Source organism: Rhinopithecus bieti, unplaced genomic scaffold, assembly GCF_001698545.2.
Source record: "Rhinopithecus bieti isolate Rb0 unplaced genomic scaffold, ASM169854v2 scaffold_37463, whole genome shotgun sequence".
Taxonomy (NCBI): Eukaryota; Metazoa; Chordata; class Mammalia; order Primates; family Cercopithecidae; genus Rhinopithecus; species Rhinopithecus bieti.
In genome coordinates, this window is record NW_016815818.1 from 920,929 (window position 1) to 937,535 (window position 16,607).

The 16,607-nt window shown below is 39.8% G+C and overlaps 1 protein-coding gene and 1 long non-coding RNA gene across 4 annotated transcripts in view; one reads left to right on the top strand and one right to left on the bottom strand.

Moving 5' to 3' along the window:
* Nucleotides 1-5,090: 5,090 nt before the first annotated feature.
* Nucleotides 5,091-8,049, bottom strand: LOC108516371 (uncharacterized). Its single transcript, XR_001881804.1, has 3 exons — nucleotides 7,010-8,049; nucleotides 6,008-6,221; nucleotides 5,091-5,228 (listed from the first exon to the last, which is right to left on the bottom strand). It is a non-coding gene; the product is annotated as an uncharacterized LOC108516371 (long non-coding RNA).
* A 698-nt stretch (nucleotides 8,050-8,747) lies between these two features.
* The window catches only part of CCDC15 (coiled-coil domain containing 15), an 81,322-nt gene continuing 73,462 nt past the window's right edge, over nucleotides 8,748-16,607 (top strand). For 2 of the 3 annotated variants that reach the window (XM_017853822.1, XM_017853820.1), the window contains exons 1-4: nucleotides 8,748-9,025; nucleotides 9,399-9,584; nucleotides 13,799-13,948; nucleotides 14,491-14,679. In XM_017853822.1, the coding sequence (XP_017709311.1) occupies nucleotides 9,408-9,584; nucleotides 13,799-13,948; nucleotides 14,491-14,679 (516 nt within the window). In that variant the 5' untranslated portion in view covers nucleotides 8,748-9,025; nucleotides 9,399-9,407. The remainder of the gene's footprint in view (nucleotides 9,026-9,398; nucleotides 9,585-13,798; nucleotides 13,949-14,490; nucleotides 14,680-16,607) is intronic. The other variant, XM_017853823.1, reaches the window with a different exon arrangement.

Genomic DNA, 16,607 nt, shown 5'->3' on the forward strand with positions numbered 1-16,607 from the left:
TTAGAAAGACTAGAGATGGGGTAGCATTGAGGTAATTCAGAGGCTCAACAGTGTCAACAGGGAATAGAAAGAAGGACTTTATTTATTTATTTATTTATTTATTTATTTATTTATTTCTGAGATAGAGTCTTGCTCTGTCGCAGAGGGAGCAGACAGCCAACAAGCCCTTCCTTGGAAAATCTGGATAGTGCATCTCTCAACTATCCTAGATGAATATTTGGCAATATAGAGAGATGCTGAAATCCCTGTTAATTTTCTTTTAATCACACACCCAAGAGTAAGAAGAAAAAGACTTCTGCATCCGTAGTAAAATTAGAGAATCTTTTGCAAAAAGTATACAGCAGATGCTGTTGAGAAAACTGGGCTTAACTGGAGCAATCTGCTATTGGTGCCATTTACAGTGAAATGCTACTGCAGAGACCTGGTCTGCACAGGCAAGCAGAAGGACTCCTCTAGTTATCCTAGTTAAAAAGGTTATTTTGAGAGGTGAATAAGGAGGAGGAAGAAAAAGGACAGTGCTATGGTTCATTTTCAGGAAATAGCCCAGAATATCAGTTAGCCCTTGAACACCCTGCTGAAACTTGGGAGAGGGGCTGAAAGTGGGCATGACTCAGCTGCCTGAGGCTTCATTCCCCAAAATCCAGTTCCCCTGAGAGTAGAGATAGGCAGGTTTCTCACTTCTATAGATGTTCTCCTTAGGCTATGCCCTGAGAATTGACATGTGACCAAGTTTTCTAATTTGTTACAGGTGTGGGTCAGCCAGCAACAAATAGGAAAGTAGTGACCCAAAATGCAAATTGCTCCCTCATGCTCATGAAACAATCAGTTCTGTATGGGGTGGACCACTGCCAAGGACCCAATGACTCAGGGCTTTGTGCAGACATGTCCAGGGATCCCCCAGACACAGAATAGGGATTATATCCAACTCTGATGAGGAGTGCTCTGGAGCAGGGCCTCAACACTTTGGTGCCAGCAGCATCCATTCTTTTAAGTTCCTGAGGAAGATAGATATTTCGAAACAGTTTCCTTGATGAGAAACCAACACTGGTTATATAGAACATAAGTGTTCCTGAAGAGGTCAGAAAAGGGGAACAGGGCCTTAGATGTGAATTCTCTGGACATATCAAGAATGTAGATTACTGACTGGGTGTGATGGCTCACAGTTGTAATCCCAGCACTTTGGGAGGTCGAGGTAGGCAGATCACCTGAGGTCAGGAGTTCAAGACCAGCCCGGCCAACGTGGTGAAATCCCGTCTCTACTAAAAATACAAAAATTAGCTGGGCATGGTGGCGGGTGCCTGTAATCCCAGCTACTGGAGAGGCTGAGGCAGGAAAATCGCTTGAACTCAGAAGGTGGAGGTTGCAGTGAGCCAAGATCGTGCCACTGCACTCCAGCCTGGGTGACAGAGCAAGACTCTGTCTCAAAAAAGAAGAATGTAGATTATTATGAAACCGCTGGCCCAGTTGCTAGTGGGAGGCACAGACCTTGAGGTGGAGAGTTGAAGAAAGCAAGGAGATACCTAACAGCACTTCTTCCCAAGTGTTGGTGTGCATGTATGTGTCTGTGTATGGAGGTGTGCAATTCAACCTCTCTGTTGCCTTCTCAAGTATTAGGTTGGTGCAAAAGTAATTGGGGTTTTGGTACCAGCCACTGCAAAAACATACCAAATTGTAAACACCATAAACACTATGAAGAAACTGCATCAACTAACGGGCAAAATAACCAGCTAGCATCATAATGACAGGATCAAATTCACACATAACAATATTAACCTTAAATGTAAATGGGCTAAATGCCCCAATTGAAAGACACAGACTGGCAAATTGGATAAAGAGTCAAGACCCATCAGTGTGCTGTACTCAGGAGACCCATCTCATGTGCAAAGACACACATAGGCTCAAAATAAAGGAACAGGAGAATATTTACCAAGCAAATGGTAAAGCAAAAAAAAGCAGGAGTTACAATCCTAGTCTCTGATAAAACAGACTTTAAACCAACAAAGATCAAAAGAGACAAGGGTATTACATAATGGTAAAGGGATCAATGCACCAAAAAGAGCTACTATCCTAAATATATATGCACCCAATACAGGAGCACCTAGATTCATAAAGCAAGTTCTTAGAGACCTACAAAGAGACTTAGACTCCCACACAATAATAGTTGGAGACTTTAACACTCCACTATCAATATTAGATCAACGAGACAGAAAATTAACAAGGATATTCAGGACTTTAACTCAGCTCTGGATCAAGCACACTTAACAGATATCTACAGAACTCTCCACCCCAAATCAACAGAATATACCTTCTTCTCAGCACCACATTGCACTTATTCTAAAATTGACCACATAATTGGTAGTAAAACACTCCTCAGCAAATGCAAAAGAATGAACATTTTAACAGTCTTTCAGACCACAGTGCAATCAAATTAGAACTCAGGATTAAGAAATGCCCTCAAAACCACACAACTACATGGAAACTGAATAACGTGCTCCTGAATGACTGCTGGGTAAACAATGAAATTAAGAGAGAAATAAGTTATTTGAAACCAATGAGAACAAAGACACAATGTACCAGAATCTCTGGGACACAGCTAAAGCAGTGTTTAGAGGGAAATTTATAGCACTTAAATGCCCACAGGAGAAAGCGGGAAAGATGTAAAATCGACACCCTAACATCATAATGAAAAGAGCTAGAGAAGCAAGAGCAAATAGCAGAAGACAAGAAATAACTAAGATCAGAGCCGAACTGAAGGGGATAGAGNCAAAGACACACATAGGCTCAAAATAAAGGAACAGGAGAATATTTACCAAGCAAATGGTAAAGCAAAAAAAAGCAGGAGTTACAATCCTAGTCTCTGATAAAACAGACTTTAAACCAACAAAGATCAAAAGAGACAAGGGTATTACATAATGGTAAAGGGATCAATGCACCAAAAGAGCTACTATCCTAAATATATATGCACCCAATACAGGAGCACCTAGATTCATAAAGCAAGTTCTTAGAGACCTACAAAGAGACTTAGACTCCCACACAATAATAGTTGGAGACTTTAACACTCCACTATCAATATTAGATCAACGAGACAGAAAATTAACAAGGATATTCAGGACTTTAACTCAGCTCTGGATCAAGCACACTTAACAGATATCTACAGAACTCTCCACCCCAAATCAACAGAATATACCTTCTTCTCAGCACCACATTGCACTTATTCTAAAATTGACCACATAATTGGTAGTAAAACACGCCTCAGCAAATGCAAAAGAATGAACATTTTAACAGTCTTTCAGACCACAGTGCAATCAAATTAGAACTCAGGATTAAGAAATGCCCTCAAAACCACACAACTACATGGAAACTGAATAACGTGCTCCTGAATGACTGCTGGGTAAACAATGAAATTAAGAGAGAAATAAGTTATTTGAAACCAATGAGAACAAAGACACAATGTACCAGAATCTCTGGGACACAGCTAAAGCAGTGTTTAGAGGGAAATTTATAGCACTTAAATGCCCACAGGAGAAAGCGGGAAAGATGTAAAATCGACACCCTAACATCATAATGAAAAGAGCTAGAGAAGCAAGAGCAAATAGCAGAAGACAAGAAATAACTAAGATCAGAGCCGAACTGAAGGGGATAGAGACACGAAAAACCCTTCAAAAAATCCATGAATACAGGAGCTTGTTTTTTGAAAAGATTAACAACATAGACTGATGATGGGTTGACGGTTGCAGCAAACCGCTGTGGCATGTGTATACTTATGTAACAAACCTGCGTGTTCTGCACGTGTATCCCAGAACTTAAAGTATAATTAAAAAAAAAAAAACTAATTGTGGTTTTGGACCATGAATTTTAAGTGATTATAACTAGGCTCAAACACATTTTTATTAATCAAAATAGAAGCATTACAATCAATACCTTTTTGCCAATGAGAAATAAGTTCGTTTATTCCTGTAGTGTAAGAAGCTGTGCTTCGGGATTCGCTGAACTCTTAAAAAGCATTTTCTGCATCCTGCTGGTTGTAGAAGTGTTTTCCCTGCAAAAAGTTGTTGAGATGCTTGAAGAAGTGGTAGCTGGTTTGGCCACAGGTCAGACGAATATGGCGGATGAGGCAAAACTTCATAGACCAATTTGTTCAACTTTTGAAGGGTTGGTTGTGTGACAAGTAGTCAGGCATTGTTGTTGTTGTGGAGAAGAACTGGGTCCTTTATGTTGACCACTGCTAGCTGCAGGTGTTGCACTTTTCAGTGCCTCATTGATTTGCTAAGCATACTTCTCAGATGTAATGGTTTCACCAGGATTCAGAAAGCCACAGTGGATCAGACTGGCTGCAGACCACCAAACGGTGACCACGACTTGTTTTTGGTGCTCTGGGAAGTGCTGTGGAGCTTCTTCTGGGCCCAACCATTGAGCTGGACGTTGCCAGCTTTGTATAAAATCTACTTTTCATAGCACGTCTCAATCCAAATGGAGAAATGGTTCATTGTTGTGTAGAACAAGAGAAGACAACACTTCAAAATGATAATTTTTTGATTTTCGGTTGGCTCATGAGGCACCCACTTATCGAGCTTTTTCACCTTTCCAATTTGCTTCAAATGCCAAGTGGCCATAGAATGGTCAACATTGAGTTCTTAGGCAACTTCTTCTGTAGCTATGAGAGGATCAGCTTCAATGATTGCTCTCAATTGGTCATTGTCAACTTCCGATAGCCGGACACTACGCTCATCATCTTCAAGGCTCTTATTTCCTTTGCAAAACTTTCTTTCTTTCTTTTTAAGTTGAGACAGAGTCTTGTTCTGTCACTGGAGTACAGTGGCATGATCTCTGCTCACTGCAACCTCTGCCTCCCAGGTTCAAGTGATTCTCCCACCTCAGCCTCCTGAGTAGCTGGGATTACAGGTACGTGCCACCATGCCCAAGTAATTTTTGTATTTTTAGTAGAGAAGGGGTTTCACCATGTTGGCCTGGCTGGTCTCAAACTCCTGACCTCAAGTGATCTGGATGCCTTGGCCTCCCAAAGTGCTGGGATTGCAGGTGTGAGCTGCCGCACCTGGCCATCCTTTGCAAAACTTCTTGAACCACCACTGCACTGTATGTTCGCTAGCAGTTCCTGGGCCAAATGCATTCTTGATGATGCAAGTTGTCTCTGCTGCTTTACAGCCCATTTTGAACTCGAATAAGAAAACTGCTTGCATTTGTTTTTTGTCTAACATAATTTCCATAGTCTAAAATAAACATAAACAGCAAGAAATAAGTTATTAGCAAAAAAAAAGTGAGAAATGCCCATTAAACTGATGTATAACATAACCACATTTATTCAAGCATGTATTCCAACACGAAATGGCAAATTCCAACAATGCAAAAACCACAATTACTTTTGCACTCACCTAATAGTAGCTGTTTTTTGTTCCTTGCCCCTCTGAGTGGAGGTGGGATGAGTTTCCTTCTTGCTATGCAGTTACTCAGTGCTATTGCTAAACCACCTCCTCCCTTTTTCTTAACCTCACCTACAACTTTGAATCTCATGTCACCAGACTATACCATGCTTGGGTTTCCAAGTTATACTTATCCACCAACCTCCAAGCCTTTTCAAGATTGTTGCTTCTGGCTCTCTCCAACATCATTCTTGATATATTTTTTGGTGATTTCGGTATCCTCATGGATCATCCAATCAATGCTCTGGTGCTCGGTTTCTATCCCTTCTCCAGTGATCTTGTTCTTTAACCTTCCTTAGCTTTCCCTCCTTTGGTCATACCATAGGCTTTGACAGCACCAATAACCACAGCCTCTCCATACACTCAGCTCCAAGCATCCTACTCTCAGACCACCACCTCTTATCTTAGCACATTCTTTTGAGTATCCTGTTCTAACAAACCTTAGACCACCACAGGGACCTACAACTTCTTGACTCTACCAACTTTTCACTGTCCCTTACCTTCTACTTCCCATTGTATAACAAATGACCCTCAAATTTAGCATCTTAATACAACAAACATTATCTCACATAGTTTCTGGTTGGGCGGTCTGGCTCAGGGTCTCTTATGAGGTTGCAGTCAATTGTTGGCTGAGAGCACAGTCTGTGAAGACTTGATTAGGGCTGGAGAGTCTACTTCCAAGTTCATGCACAGGGCTGCTATCAGAATGTTTCAGTTTCTTGCCATGTGATCCTCTTTATAGAACTGCTAATTATGTACATGGCTTCTCTCAGAGCAAGAGATCTGAGAGAGAGGGAAGGAGGGAGGAAAGGAGAGAAGGAGAGCAAACAAGTGCATATCAGCATGTCTCTTATAACCTAACCTCTGTAGTAATACACCACCCCTTCTGCCATATTCTGTTGGTCATGCAGACCAACCTAGGTATAATGTGGGAGAGGGGACTACACAAAGGTGGGGATCATTAGGGGCCATCTTGGAGGTTGGCTACAATACTATTTTACAGAGAAAACAGAGTAATCAGAAGAGAATTTCCATAAGCTCCTACCACCACATTACCTAATTATCAGTTTCCTGGGTATTCTAACTTTTCTGCTATTATTATAATTAACCATACCTCCTGCTATCTAAGGCCAATCCCTCCACTTGTTCACTAGGTTCCATTTCCTCTATGAGGTTTGTACAAAGACAAATCACCTAACATTTCTCAAAATGTATCCCCATCTTTAAGTGACACACGACTGTAGATCCCCAAATTCTCTCATATCTCTCCTGCATCATTAGTTTTCTCCTGTCTACTGGTTAATTTCCATCAATAAAAAATATATGCTATGATCTTAAATAACTCTCCAATGATCCTACCTCTACATTCAGCCACCTCTTTCACTGTGTCCCTTCACAACAAAATTCATGGAAAGAATTGTCTAAAATTGCTGTCTCCAATTCCTTCTCCTACTCTTTCTTGCCTAGCCCATCAGGCTTTTGCTCTCCAACTGCTCTAAAGACACTGCTCTTTTAAAAGTTATCAATGACTTCCACATGGTCAAATCCAATAGTCAATTTTCAGTCCTTACCTTATTTGATCTGTCAGCAGGATTTAACACAGATGGTCTGTCCTCAATGGAACATTTCTTTTTCACCTGGATTTCAAGGTATCACACCCTTGTGATTTTCTTCCTTGGTTTACTGATTAATCCTTCTCAATCTCTTAGCATTCTCCTCCTCTTTTTCTCAGCCTCTGTAATAGTGAAATACCCTGGGGCTGTTTTAGGATTTATTCTTTCATCTGTCTCGATTCAACCCCTTGATGAGTCCATCCAGTCTCACGGCTTTCAATCTACAGGCTAACAACTCTTAAATTTGTATTTGCAGCCCAGAACTCTTCTCTCAGCTCCCGACACTTTTTCTCATACTATCTTCTTGGATGTTGATTAGATAAATAAAACTTAATCTGCCCCAAACTGAACTTCTGATCTTCCCCTTTCCAAATCTACTCCTTCCACCATCTTCACTATTTCAGTAATTTCATCCTGACAGCTGCTCAGGATGAAGCCCCTAGTTTTCCTTGACATCTCTCCCTCACACAATCCATATCCAAACCTTCAACAGATCCTGAAAGTTTTGCCTCCCAAATAACTACAGAATTCAACCACGTATCATCATCTCCACCACTACCTCCTTGATCCAAGACATCATAATCCCCTATCCAAATTATTGCAATAGCCACCTAATTGGTCTTTACAGTCTATTCTCACTACAGCATTCGGATTTTTTTTTTTTTTTAATTTTAAGTCACATTATGGTGTTCCTTTGCTCCAAACCTTGCTCCAGTGGCTTCTCATCTCAACACCTATGGTGGCTGACGATGTTCGATTGGACTGCCTGCTTGACCTACTGTCTCAGCATTCTTCCCCTTTCCCTCTGCTCCGGTCACACTATCCTCCTGACTTTTTCTCAACGAGCCAATGCTCCCACCTTGGGGCGTTTGTACTTGCTGTTGTATCTGGAACATGTTTACAAAGTCTCCATTGAAGAGCACAGTGGCCTCTTCTATTATCTCATTTAAGTCTTTGCTGAAAAGTATCGCAGTGCAGCTTTCTCTGGACATTCTAATATTTCATCCTTCCCATTCCCACCCTGCCCGCTCCACTCCCTATCCGCTTTCTTTGCTTTTACTCCACATCACAGACATTTACTTACTCATTGTTTATTCGCTTATTTCCCCTCACTCTATTGTGAATTCCCTGAGCAGGGATATTTGTTTCGTTCATAGCTACGTATCTCCGGTGCTTGGAACAGCACTGGTATATAAAAAGCTCGTAGTAATGTATGTTAACCGAATGAATAAATTATCCTACAGTGATAGTCAAGTGTCTCTGGATTACAGCAGAGCTTGCAGCAGAGAGGGAGACCACTCAAGAGGCCATGATGTCCAAATACAATAACACGTACGAAACAGCGTTGTAAAATGAGCTGCACAGAGGATCCGAAAAATTTGTTAGCTTAATTTGTTTCTCCAGGAAGCCGTGAGAGGCTCGCCTCCCTCTTTCATTCTTTTGCCGTGGTTCCCTCTGCTGGGACTCCTGGCCCGCCCAGTCTGCCAGATCACAGGCCCAACGCGTCCCTTTCCGGAGGGATTTAGGAGGTCTCGGCGCTGGTCCAGCAACTACATTCCCACCTCGCCTCAGATGGCGCATTACCTAGCAACCGCGCGTACCCACACGTTCCCGCCCCCTCAGCCGGGCAGGAAGAGGAAGTGGCGATACCACGGACGCTCAAAACCCCACCTCTCACGCCTTCCCAGCTTCGGGAGGGGACGCGGGCCCGGAAGGGGCGGGCACAAGGCTACGAAGGGGCGGGACGGAGAAGTTCGGCCCAAAGTGGCGGTTTGCTTGAGGCGGTTGCCTTAGTACAGCGAGTAGACTGAGTCTGTGGCGAATTGCGGGCCGATTCCCGGCCAGTGCCATCTCAGCCGGAGTGGACCTCGGGGCCTCAGAAGCAGACTTGTATCTGGCCCGAGGCTCCCAGCCGTTCAGCGCGTCTTCCCATAACCGGATACCGATTATTGGGACTCTCGGCTGCAGACACAGGTCCCCGCCCCTCCCTCTTTCCCCGGTCTGCTGCTGTCATTCCTCCCTTCCCGCCTCACTGCGCCCACAGCGGGGCACAGCCATCGTTCTGTCATTCCCATCCTTTCTCTTCCCTCTCATCGCCATTTCTTCTAGAAGGCAACTTAACAACCTTTCCTTGCCTCTTTATGCCTATTTCTCTTCCCTTCTTTTCTTCGTTTTTCTCTAGAATACTTGTGTTTCCACTCCGTGCCAGGCTTCTGCCTCCAGGGCTTCTCTTCTTTTCACGGGCCTGTGGCTCATGTGTTAGGAGGTTTTAATGCAGTCGTTTGAAGATTTTAAGCTTTTAATGCAGTCGTTTGAAGATTTTAAGCTTTTTCTTTCTTCTAACCAGGAGTCACAGATGCTGGGAAGTATGGCCCCAAAGAAACCTCGAAATACCACAAAGTTGCCCCTGGCTTTAAACCCCCTGAAGAGCAAGGACGTGTTGGCAGTGCTGGCTGAGAGGAACCAGGCTATGGTACCAGTTGGGGCATGGGTGGAACCTGCCTCACCAGGTAGTTCGGAAATCCCAGCATATGTGAGTGTCAGTTTGATCCAAATATGGTGGGGTTCCCCACCACCCTTTTTGTTAGCCTTCTCTAATCCTGGGTGCTTAAAGATGAACAGTCCGAGGATGCTGTTTCTATTCTACCATACATAGTTTATGTTCTTGCATCAGGATTATAGAACAAACAAGTATTTGCCAAAACTTGATTGCAGCTTTAGTTGGCATAATCAAATGCTTATTACTCACCTACTATAATATATAGAACATAATCTACATGGAACAGGTTATATAGATATATATCTGTGTATCAGTTTACGTCAGACTCTTGATTGCTTGCTATGCCCAAGACATAGGCACTATCTACGTCTTCCAGACACTGCAACTTAGTATGGATGATAGTTGGCATACTTTAAGTAACATTAATTGGTTGCTTAAGGTTTATGATAAATTTTGTAATGAGGATTCAGGCAAAATGGAGTAATAGAATAAAGGAGAAAGAGATGAACTTTGGTAATCTGAGAAAGTCTAACTAGAAATTCCACGGTTTCTGATAGTCTTTCACCAAACTGTGCCCCATAGCTATTTGTTCAAATTTAACTTGGCACTTACCACATTGTGTTATGGTAGATTGTTTATGTATCTTTTCCTGATGCAGTGTGAGCTCCTTGAGCATAGAGAACAAATCTCATTTATCATCACATTCCCACTTTTATCTTAAATACTGCCTAATATAGACACTCATGAAGTATTTATGAAAGGCACAAAATGTCATCTGTATGTGAGACAAGGTGCTGAACATGGATGAAAAAAGGATAAGGTGTGTTCCCTCAGTGTACTTGATCTCAGAGGAGAAATGAGACATGTTTAAATGTTAAAGCAATGCAATATACTATATTCATTCATTTTATTTATGTTTGCACATATGTATGTGTATTCATTGATTTATTCCTACCCTGCCTATTTCCAAAAAGGATTTTAAGAGTCTAGGTGGTATATCTGTATAAGTTCTAAGAATATAATGCTTAATCAAGAAGCTATGACATTGGGTTGATGTGACCCAGGAAAGTGTAAATGAATAATTTGATCGGAGAAGGGAAGGGAATGATTCTCCTATTAAGGAGAATGAGGAGAGTAAAAAGTAAGCAAGGTTGAGGATTCTAAGGGTAGATTAGATTGATTGGAGTGGAAAGTTTAGTAGAATGGTCATTGACAGGATTATGGAAAATAGGGATGGTGGAGTACCATAGGAAATTTTGGAGAAGGGATTGACTTTTCAAAATGTTTACAGGTGAATGTCATGATCAACCAGTGTTTTGATTAAATTAATTGCTTCAAAGGTTTTGAAGGATAGGGAGTGATTGGATCCTGGGGATAAATTAGAATATAATTATAACAATTTAAGCATGGAGTATAGCATCAAAACTTTGTTAGGGGTAAGAAATAGAGAAGAAAAACCTTGAAAAAGGGTGGTTGAAGTGCTTGAGCCACGAGTTTTAGGCTGCAGTGAGCTATGATCATGCTACTGCACTCTAGCCTGGGAAACAGAATGAGACTCCATCTCTGGGAAAAAAAAAAAAAAGTGGAATGAGAAGGGATGAATGCAAGAAACACCCCACAAGTCTCGGTAAGATTTGGTATAAAGATATTTTGGTATTTAAGTTGTTGACACCTTTTTAAATTGCTCAAGTTACATCTGTATAGTATCAGTAGTGTATCAAACTTTTTCTATGTTAAGAAGTATTGAATATCGTATTCACACACATTAACTCAAAATATTAAAGTCTTGGAACATGGATAAACATAACTCTTTTCCTGATTTAAAAATTTCTGATCAATTCCAGCCAAAGGGAGTTTGATCAAGCATCTAATAGAACTCCTTATAGCTTTAGCATGTCTAGTCTGGGTATCCACCCTTATTAACGGATATAGTTCTCTCAGCTCAAAATAAATGCTGAATAGTTACTTCTAAAGCTTGGCCCTTAGATCATGTCTGTTCTAAAGGGGAACTTCTACTCATTTTTCTCCCCAAAATTTCAGGAGGCCATCAGGATTCCTCAAAGTGTCATAGCTTTAGACTACCTCCCTCCAATAATTATTAATAAATTAGCATCAAAAGACACTGCTGTTCTATCATCATATATGGGATTGCATTGTTTTATAATTTGTTCTGGTTAGCTTTTGCTGTGTAACCAGCCACCCCAGAACTTAGTGGTATAAAGCAAATAATACTATGTATCAGGAATTTGAGCAGGGTACAGTGGTAATGGCTTGTCTCTGCTCCATAGTGTCTAGGGCCTTAGCTGGGACTCAAATAACTGGACATGTCTGAGTCACCTTGACTATTTTCTGGGTATTGGTTGGAGCTAGAAAATAATCAAGCTGTCCCAGTCATGTGGCATCTGCTGGGCTGTAATGTCCAAGATGGCTTTCTTATTCATATAGCTGACACTTGGGCTAGGATAACTAGAATGTCTGGGTGCTGGCTAGATACAGTTCTCTTTTCGCATGGGCATCTCTATTTGACTAACTTGGACTTCCTCACAGCATGGTAATCTCAGAGTAGTATGAATTTTTACATGGTGCTGACTTCCTTCAGAATGAGCACTCTGAGAACCCAGGTGGAAGTTTCTTTATGACCTGACTTGTAATCTTGTAGAGTAAAAGAGGAGCACAGAAAATGGTGGTAAAAGAAAGAGGCTGAATGGCTTAAACTTGTCTGGGACTTGAGTTAAGCTGAGTCAGTTGTTCAGGCTTCATTATGTATATATCTCTCCACTGGAATTATTCTACCTAATTGTTCTTTGACAGTTGTACACTCCACTAGAATAGTTTATGGGATAGACACCTTGGAAATTTTAACTTAAATTGAAATTTGAATGCATTTGATTTTGAGAATTTAATGACAGCCTGTAAAATGATCAGAGGCACCCTCCAGAGTTAGAAGTCGGAATCACTGAGTTAGAAGGAATAGGTAGGAGATATGATGATGATTTTATTTAATTTGAAAATTCCTAGTGAAAGAGAGACATAAGCAGTCTAGAGTAAAGCAGTGTAGAGAGGAACATAATTGTTGGAGTCAGAAACTTCTAGTTCTGCTACTAGTTAGCTATATTAAAATTACTGTATCCTCTTGAACCCCAGTTTCCTCATCTGTAACATAAGAGATAAGAATACCTACTACCAAAGGTGGTTTTGAGAATAGAGTGCTACAATGTAGTTAAAATACTTGTCACGTAATAGATCCATAATAATGATAAGTGCTGTTAATGAGGATGACTATGATAATTATTATTCAAAGCACTTAGAGGAGATAAATGCAGATCAAGATCTCAAATGGGATAAAGTGTTCCAGATTATTTAGAACAAGCTTGTCCAACATGTGGCCATGGGCCACATGTGGCCCAGGATGGCTTTGAATGCGACCCAACGTAAATTAATAAATTTTCTTAAAACACTATGCATTTTTTTTGTGATTTTAAAGTTTATTTTGTGTTTTAGCTTATCAGCTACTGTTAGTGTTAATGTATTTTGTGTGACAGTTCTTCCAACATGGCCCAGGGAAGCCAAAAGATTGGACACCCCTGGTTTAGAATATGTTTTGGAATTCAGCAATTATATAAATATATATTGATTACCCTTAAGTCAAGCCTCTCTACTACATGCCGTAGGGGAAATAAAGGAGAATTGAATACATATCCTGTCCTCAAAGAGTTCATAACGTAGTAGGGAAGTCAAGAAGTACTATACTCAGTTAACATTGGTGAAATGAGAAGTGTTATAGCATAAGAGGGCTTAGAGGAAGAAAGTGTTGTGGAAGGTACTGGGGAGTGGGTATTAAATCGTTGTGAAAACTGAGTAGGCCTTTACTAGGTGGAGATGAAAGGAAGGGCATGCTAGCTTAAAAATGGAGCATAATGCCGAATATGAAGACATTTTACAATATGACATACTTGGTGAGTGGTAAGTAACCTGGTGTGTCTTGACTATTTACTCCATTTTAGAAAATGTGTAACATATGATAGGTTTTATTTGGTTCATTAAGATTTAATGAGACATCGTTAGGTCCAGTTCAATAAAAAATTTAAGATTTGATTTGAGTACTCATACATTCCAATTTTTTTGTACAGAATGGAATTATTTTTTTTCAGAATTGTATCCTTATCCTGACTGTTCTGTGTTTAAAACAGCCCTAATGGACAAAACTGCTGACATTTAAGTTCATTTTCTATCTTTTGTCTTTAAAGACATCAGCATATTTGATTGAAGAAGAACTAAAGGAACAGCTAAGAAGAAAACAAGAAGCTTTGAAACATTTTCAGAAGCAAGTTAAATACCGAGTAAATCAACAAATTAGGTTGAGAAAAAAGCAACAGCTTCAGAAGTCTTATGAAAGAGTAAGTTCAAAAGTGAGCCTGAGTAAAGATTGAATGGAAAATATGTATGTTATGAGATAAGCTATTAGGCAGTAACAGAATTACTTTCCTTTGATTATATGCCTAATATAATCTGATTAACTAGTAGACTTTTTTTGTAGAGAAATAATGTTTTATTCCTGTGTTCTGACTCAATTTTTTGCTTTTACCGAGTAGTTAAAAGCAATGTCAGAAGTTTGGGTTCAGACTTGAGTTTGAATTCTGGCTTTGCCACTTAATAGCTATTGACTTTCGGCTAATTACTTAACTTCACTGATTGTAGTTTCTTCATCCATAAAATAAGGATATGATACTTCTCTCATAGGACTGTGTGAGAGTTAGATGAGATAACCTAAATTATTAGCACATGGGAGGTGCCTGGTAAATGTTCATTCCTCTGCCAGCTAAAGCCTCTCCCCTGCCCCCCACCCCAATTTAAAATCTCTTGAACTGCTTTAGAGGCATTATTTGATTGCTCTGGATTGGGGTAGAATGTTACTATCCTCCTTTCTTCCTTTGTGTAGGCGGAAAAAGAAGGCTCTATAGCCATGCAGTCTTCAGCAGCACACTTAACTTCCAAAAGGACAAGTGTTTTTCCAAACAATTTGAATGTTGCTATTGGAAGTTCTAGGTTACCTCCTTCCCTGATGCCTGGGGATGGAATAGAGGATGAAGAGAATCAGAACGAATTATTCCAACAACAAGCCCAGGCTGTAAGTACCTGTTCATTTTATTTTATGTCTATGATATTTTCCCCATCCCCTAAACTATAAATATGACATCTCGGGTATGAGGTAGGGATTAAGAGTTGTCACACTCAGCTTCACTTTTTATAATCACCTCTTATTTTTTTTAGCTTTGTAAAGTGGGGAATAGTGGAATAATGCTTTTTAAAAATTTTAAATTTACATCTATTTGTGTTTGGTAAGACACTCTAAAATTATCTAAAGAAAGGTGCCAAAGTGTTAGAATTAAAAACTTATTAGAAAGCACTTTAGGTCAAGAACATGGATTTTCCCAGTTATATTGAAATTACATTCTAGGTAAGCTACTATTAGTTTGTAGTATACAGAGAGAAATAATTCTTAGCTTTGTTGCAAAGAAATTCAGTACACATAGGTGGCATTTCATTTATTATTTCTTTCTGTCTCATTTTTCTTATTTTTTAATCTGATTATCACAATAAATGAACTATAGTTGTAGGTTAAAGAATAATATAGTAAATTCTTAACATATCCAGAGTTTTGGAAAATGTAATTTTATTTAATGACTCATTTTATATACCTAATATTTAAAATTAACCACTGTGAGTAGATTCATCCATTCAAATTGCTTGACTCTGTCCATTTAGCCCCCACCTTGGTATACCTGAGCTTTTGTCCAGTTGATACAGTCTTCACCTCTGCTTCAGTAATTGTTCTTCATCTTATTTAAAATGTATTCCTAGAAATAATGAGAGGAAGAGAGAAAATATGGAAAATTATGAGTATGTGAAAATAAAAGCTGTATCACTGCTTAACATACTTGGTCATAATTTAATTGTGCTATTAATATAAATAGGAAAAGCTTTAGAAGCATACATTATCATGTTGAAATACTGTTAACATTTTTTTCTTTGTCCACAACTATTTGACTCTTTCTTGTCATTGTTCAGTTTGTAATAATCATTTTTATTTGTTAGCAAATATTTATTGAGCCAGGCACTGCATAAAGTACAAGGAATAGAACATTGATTTAAGACAGACACAGTCCTTGCTTTCGTGGTGCTTGTAGCTATTAGTCCCACGGTTGTGATGATTTAACTTCACCTGTGTAATACATAAATAGAACTCATCAGTCAGCAGTATTTGCATATGCTGTTTGTTATGGATTGTAGCGATACTAAGGAAATGTGAAATAGGACCCTCCATGGGTTTATATTTTCAGGTAGAAATACAAAACTAATAGACCACTCATTATATTATATAATAATATAGAGAAATTTTCTGTGTTTTGCAATAAAGTTGTGCTATGGGAGTTCAGAAAATTTTAAGAAAACAGTAGGGGAAGAATTCATGGGAGAGATAGAATTGAACTACACATTTTGAGTTGGTAAATTCAAGATAATTGTTTTTCTTAGAGATGGAGTCTCACTCTGTTGCCCAGGCTGGAGTGCAGTGGTGCAGTCCTGGCTTACTGCAACCTCCTCCTCCTGGGTTCAAGAGAATCTCCTGATTCTTCTGCCTCAGCCTCGCGAGTAGCTGGAGTAGGTGCCTGCCATGCCTGCCAACATGCCTGGCTAATTTTTGTATTTTTAGTAGAGATGGGGTTTCACTATGTTGGCCAGGCTGGTCTCGAATTCCTGAGCTCAAGGGATCCGCCTGCCTTGGCCTGTCAAAGTGCTGGGATTACAGGCGTGAGCCACGTCACCTGGTCAAGATAATTTTTTCTTAAAAAACAAACGAAAAGCCTAGAATCTGCAGTGAGCTTGGTGTATTTGGGAATAAGTGATGGAAACTTTCCAATTGATAGTTTCTAATGGAGAATAACCAAAAATGGGGTTGGATAGGGAGGAAGAAATCAGGTTATGAAAACCTCAAATGTCACAAGATTTTAAAAGCTTTTATAACACCCCTGCACTTTTTTTTTTTTTTTTTTTTTT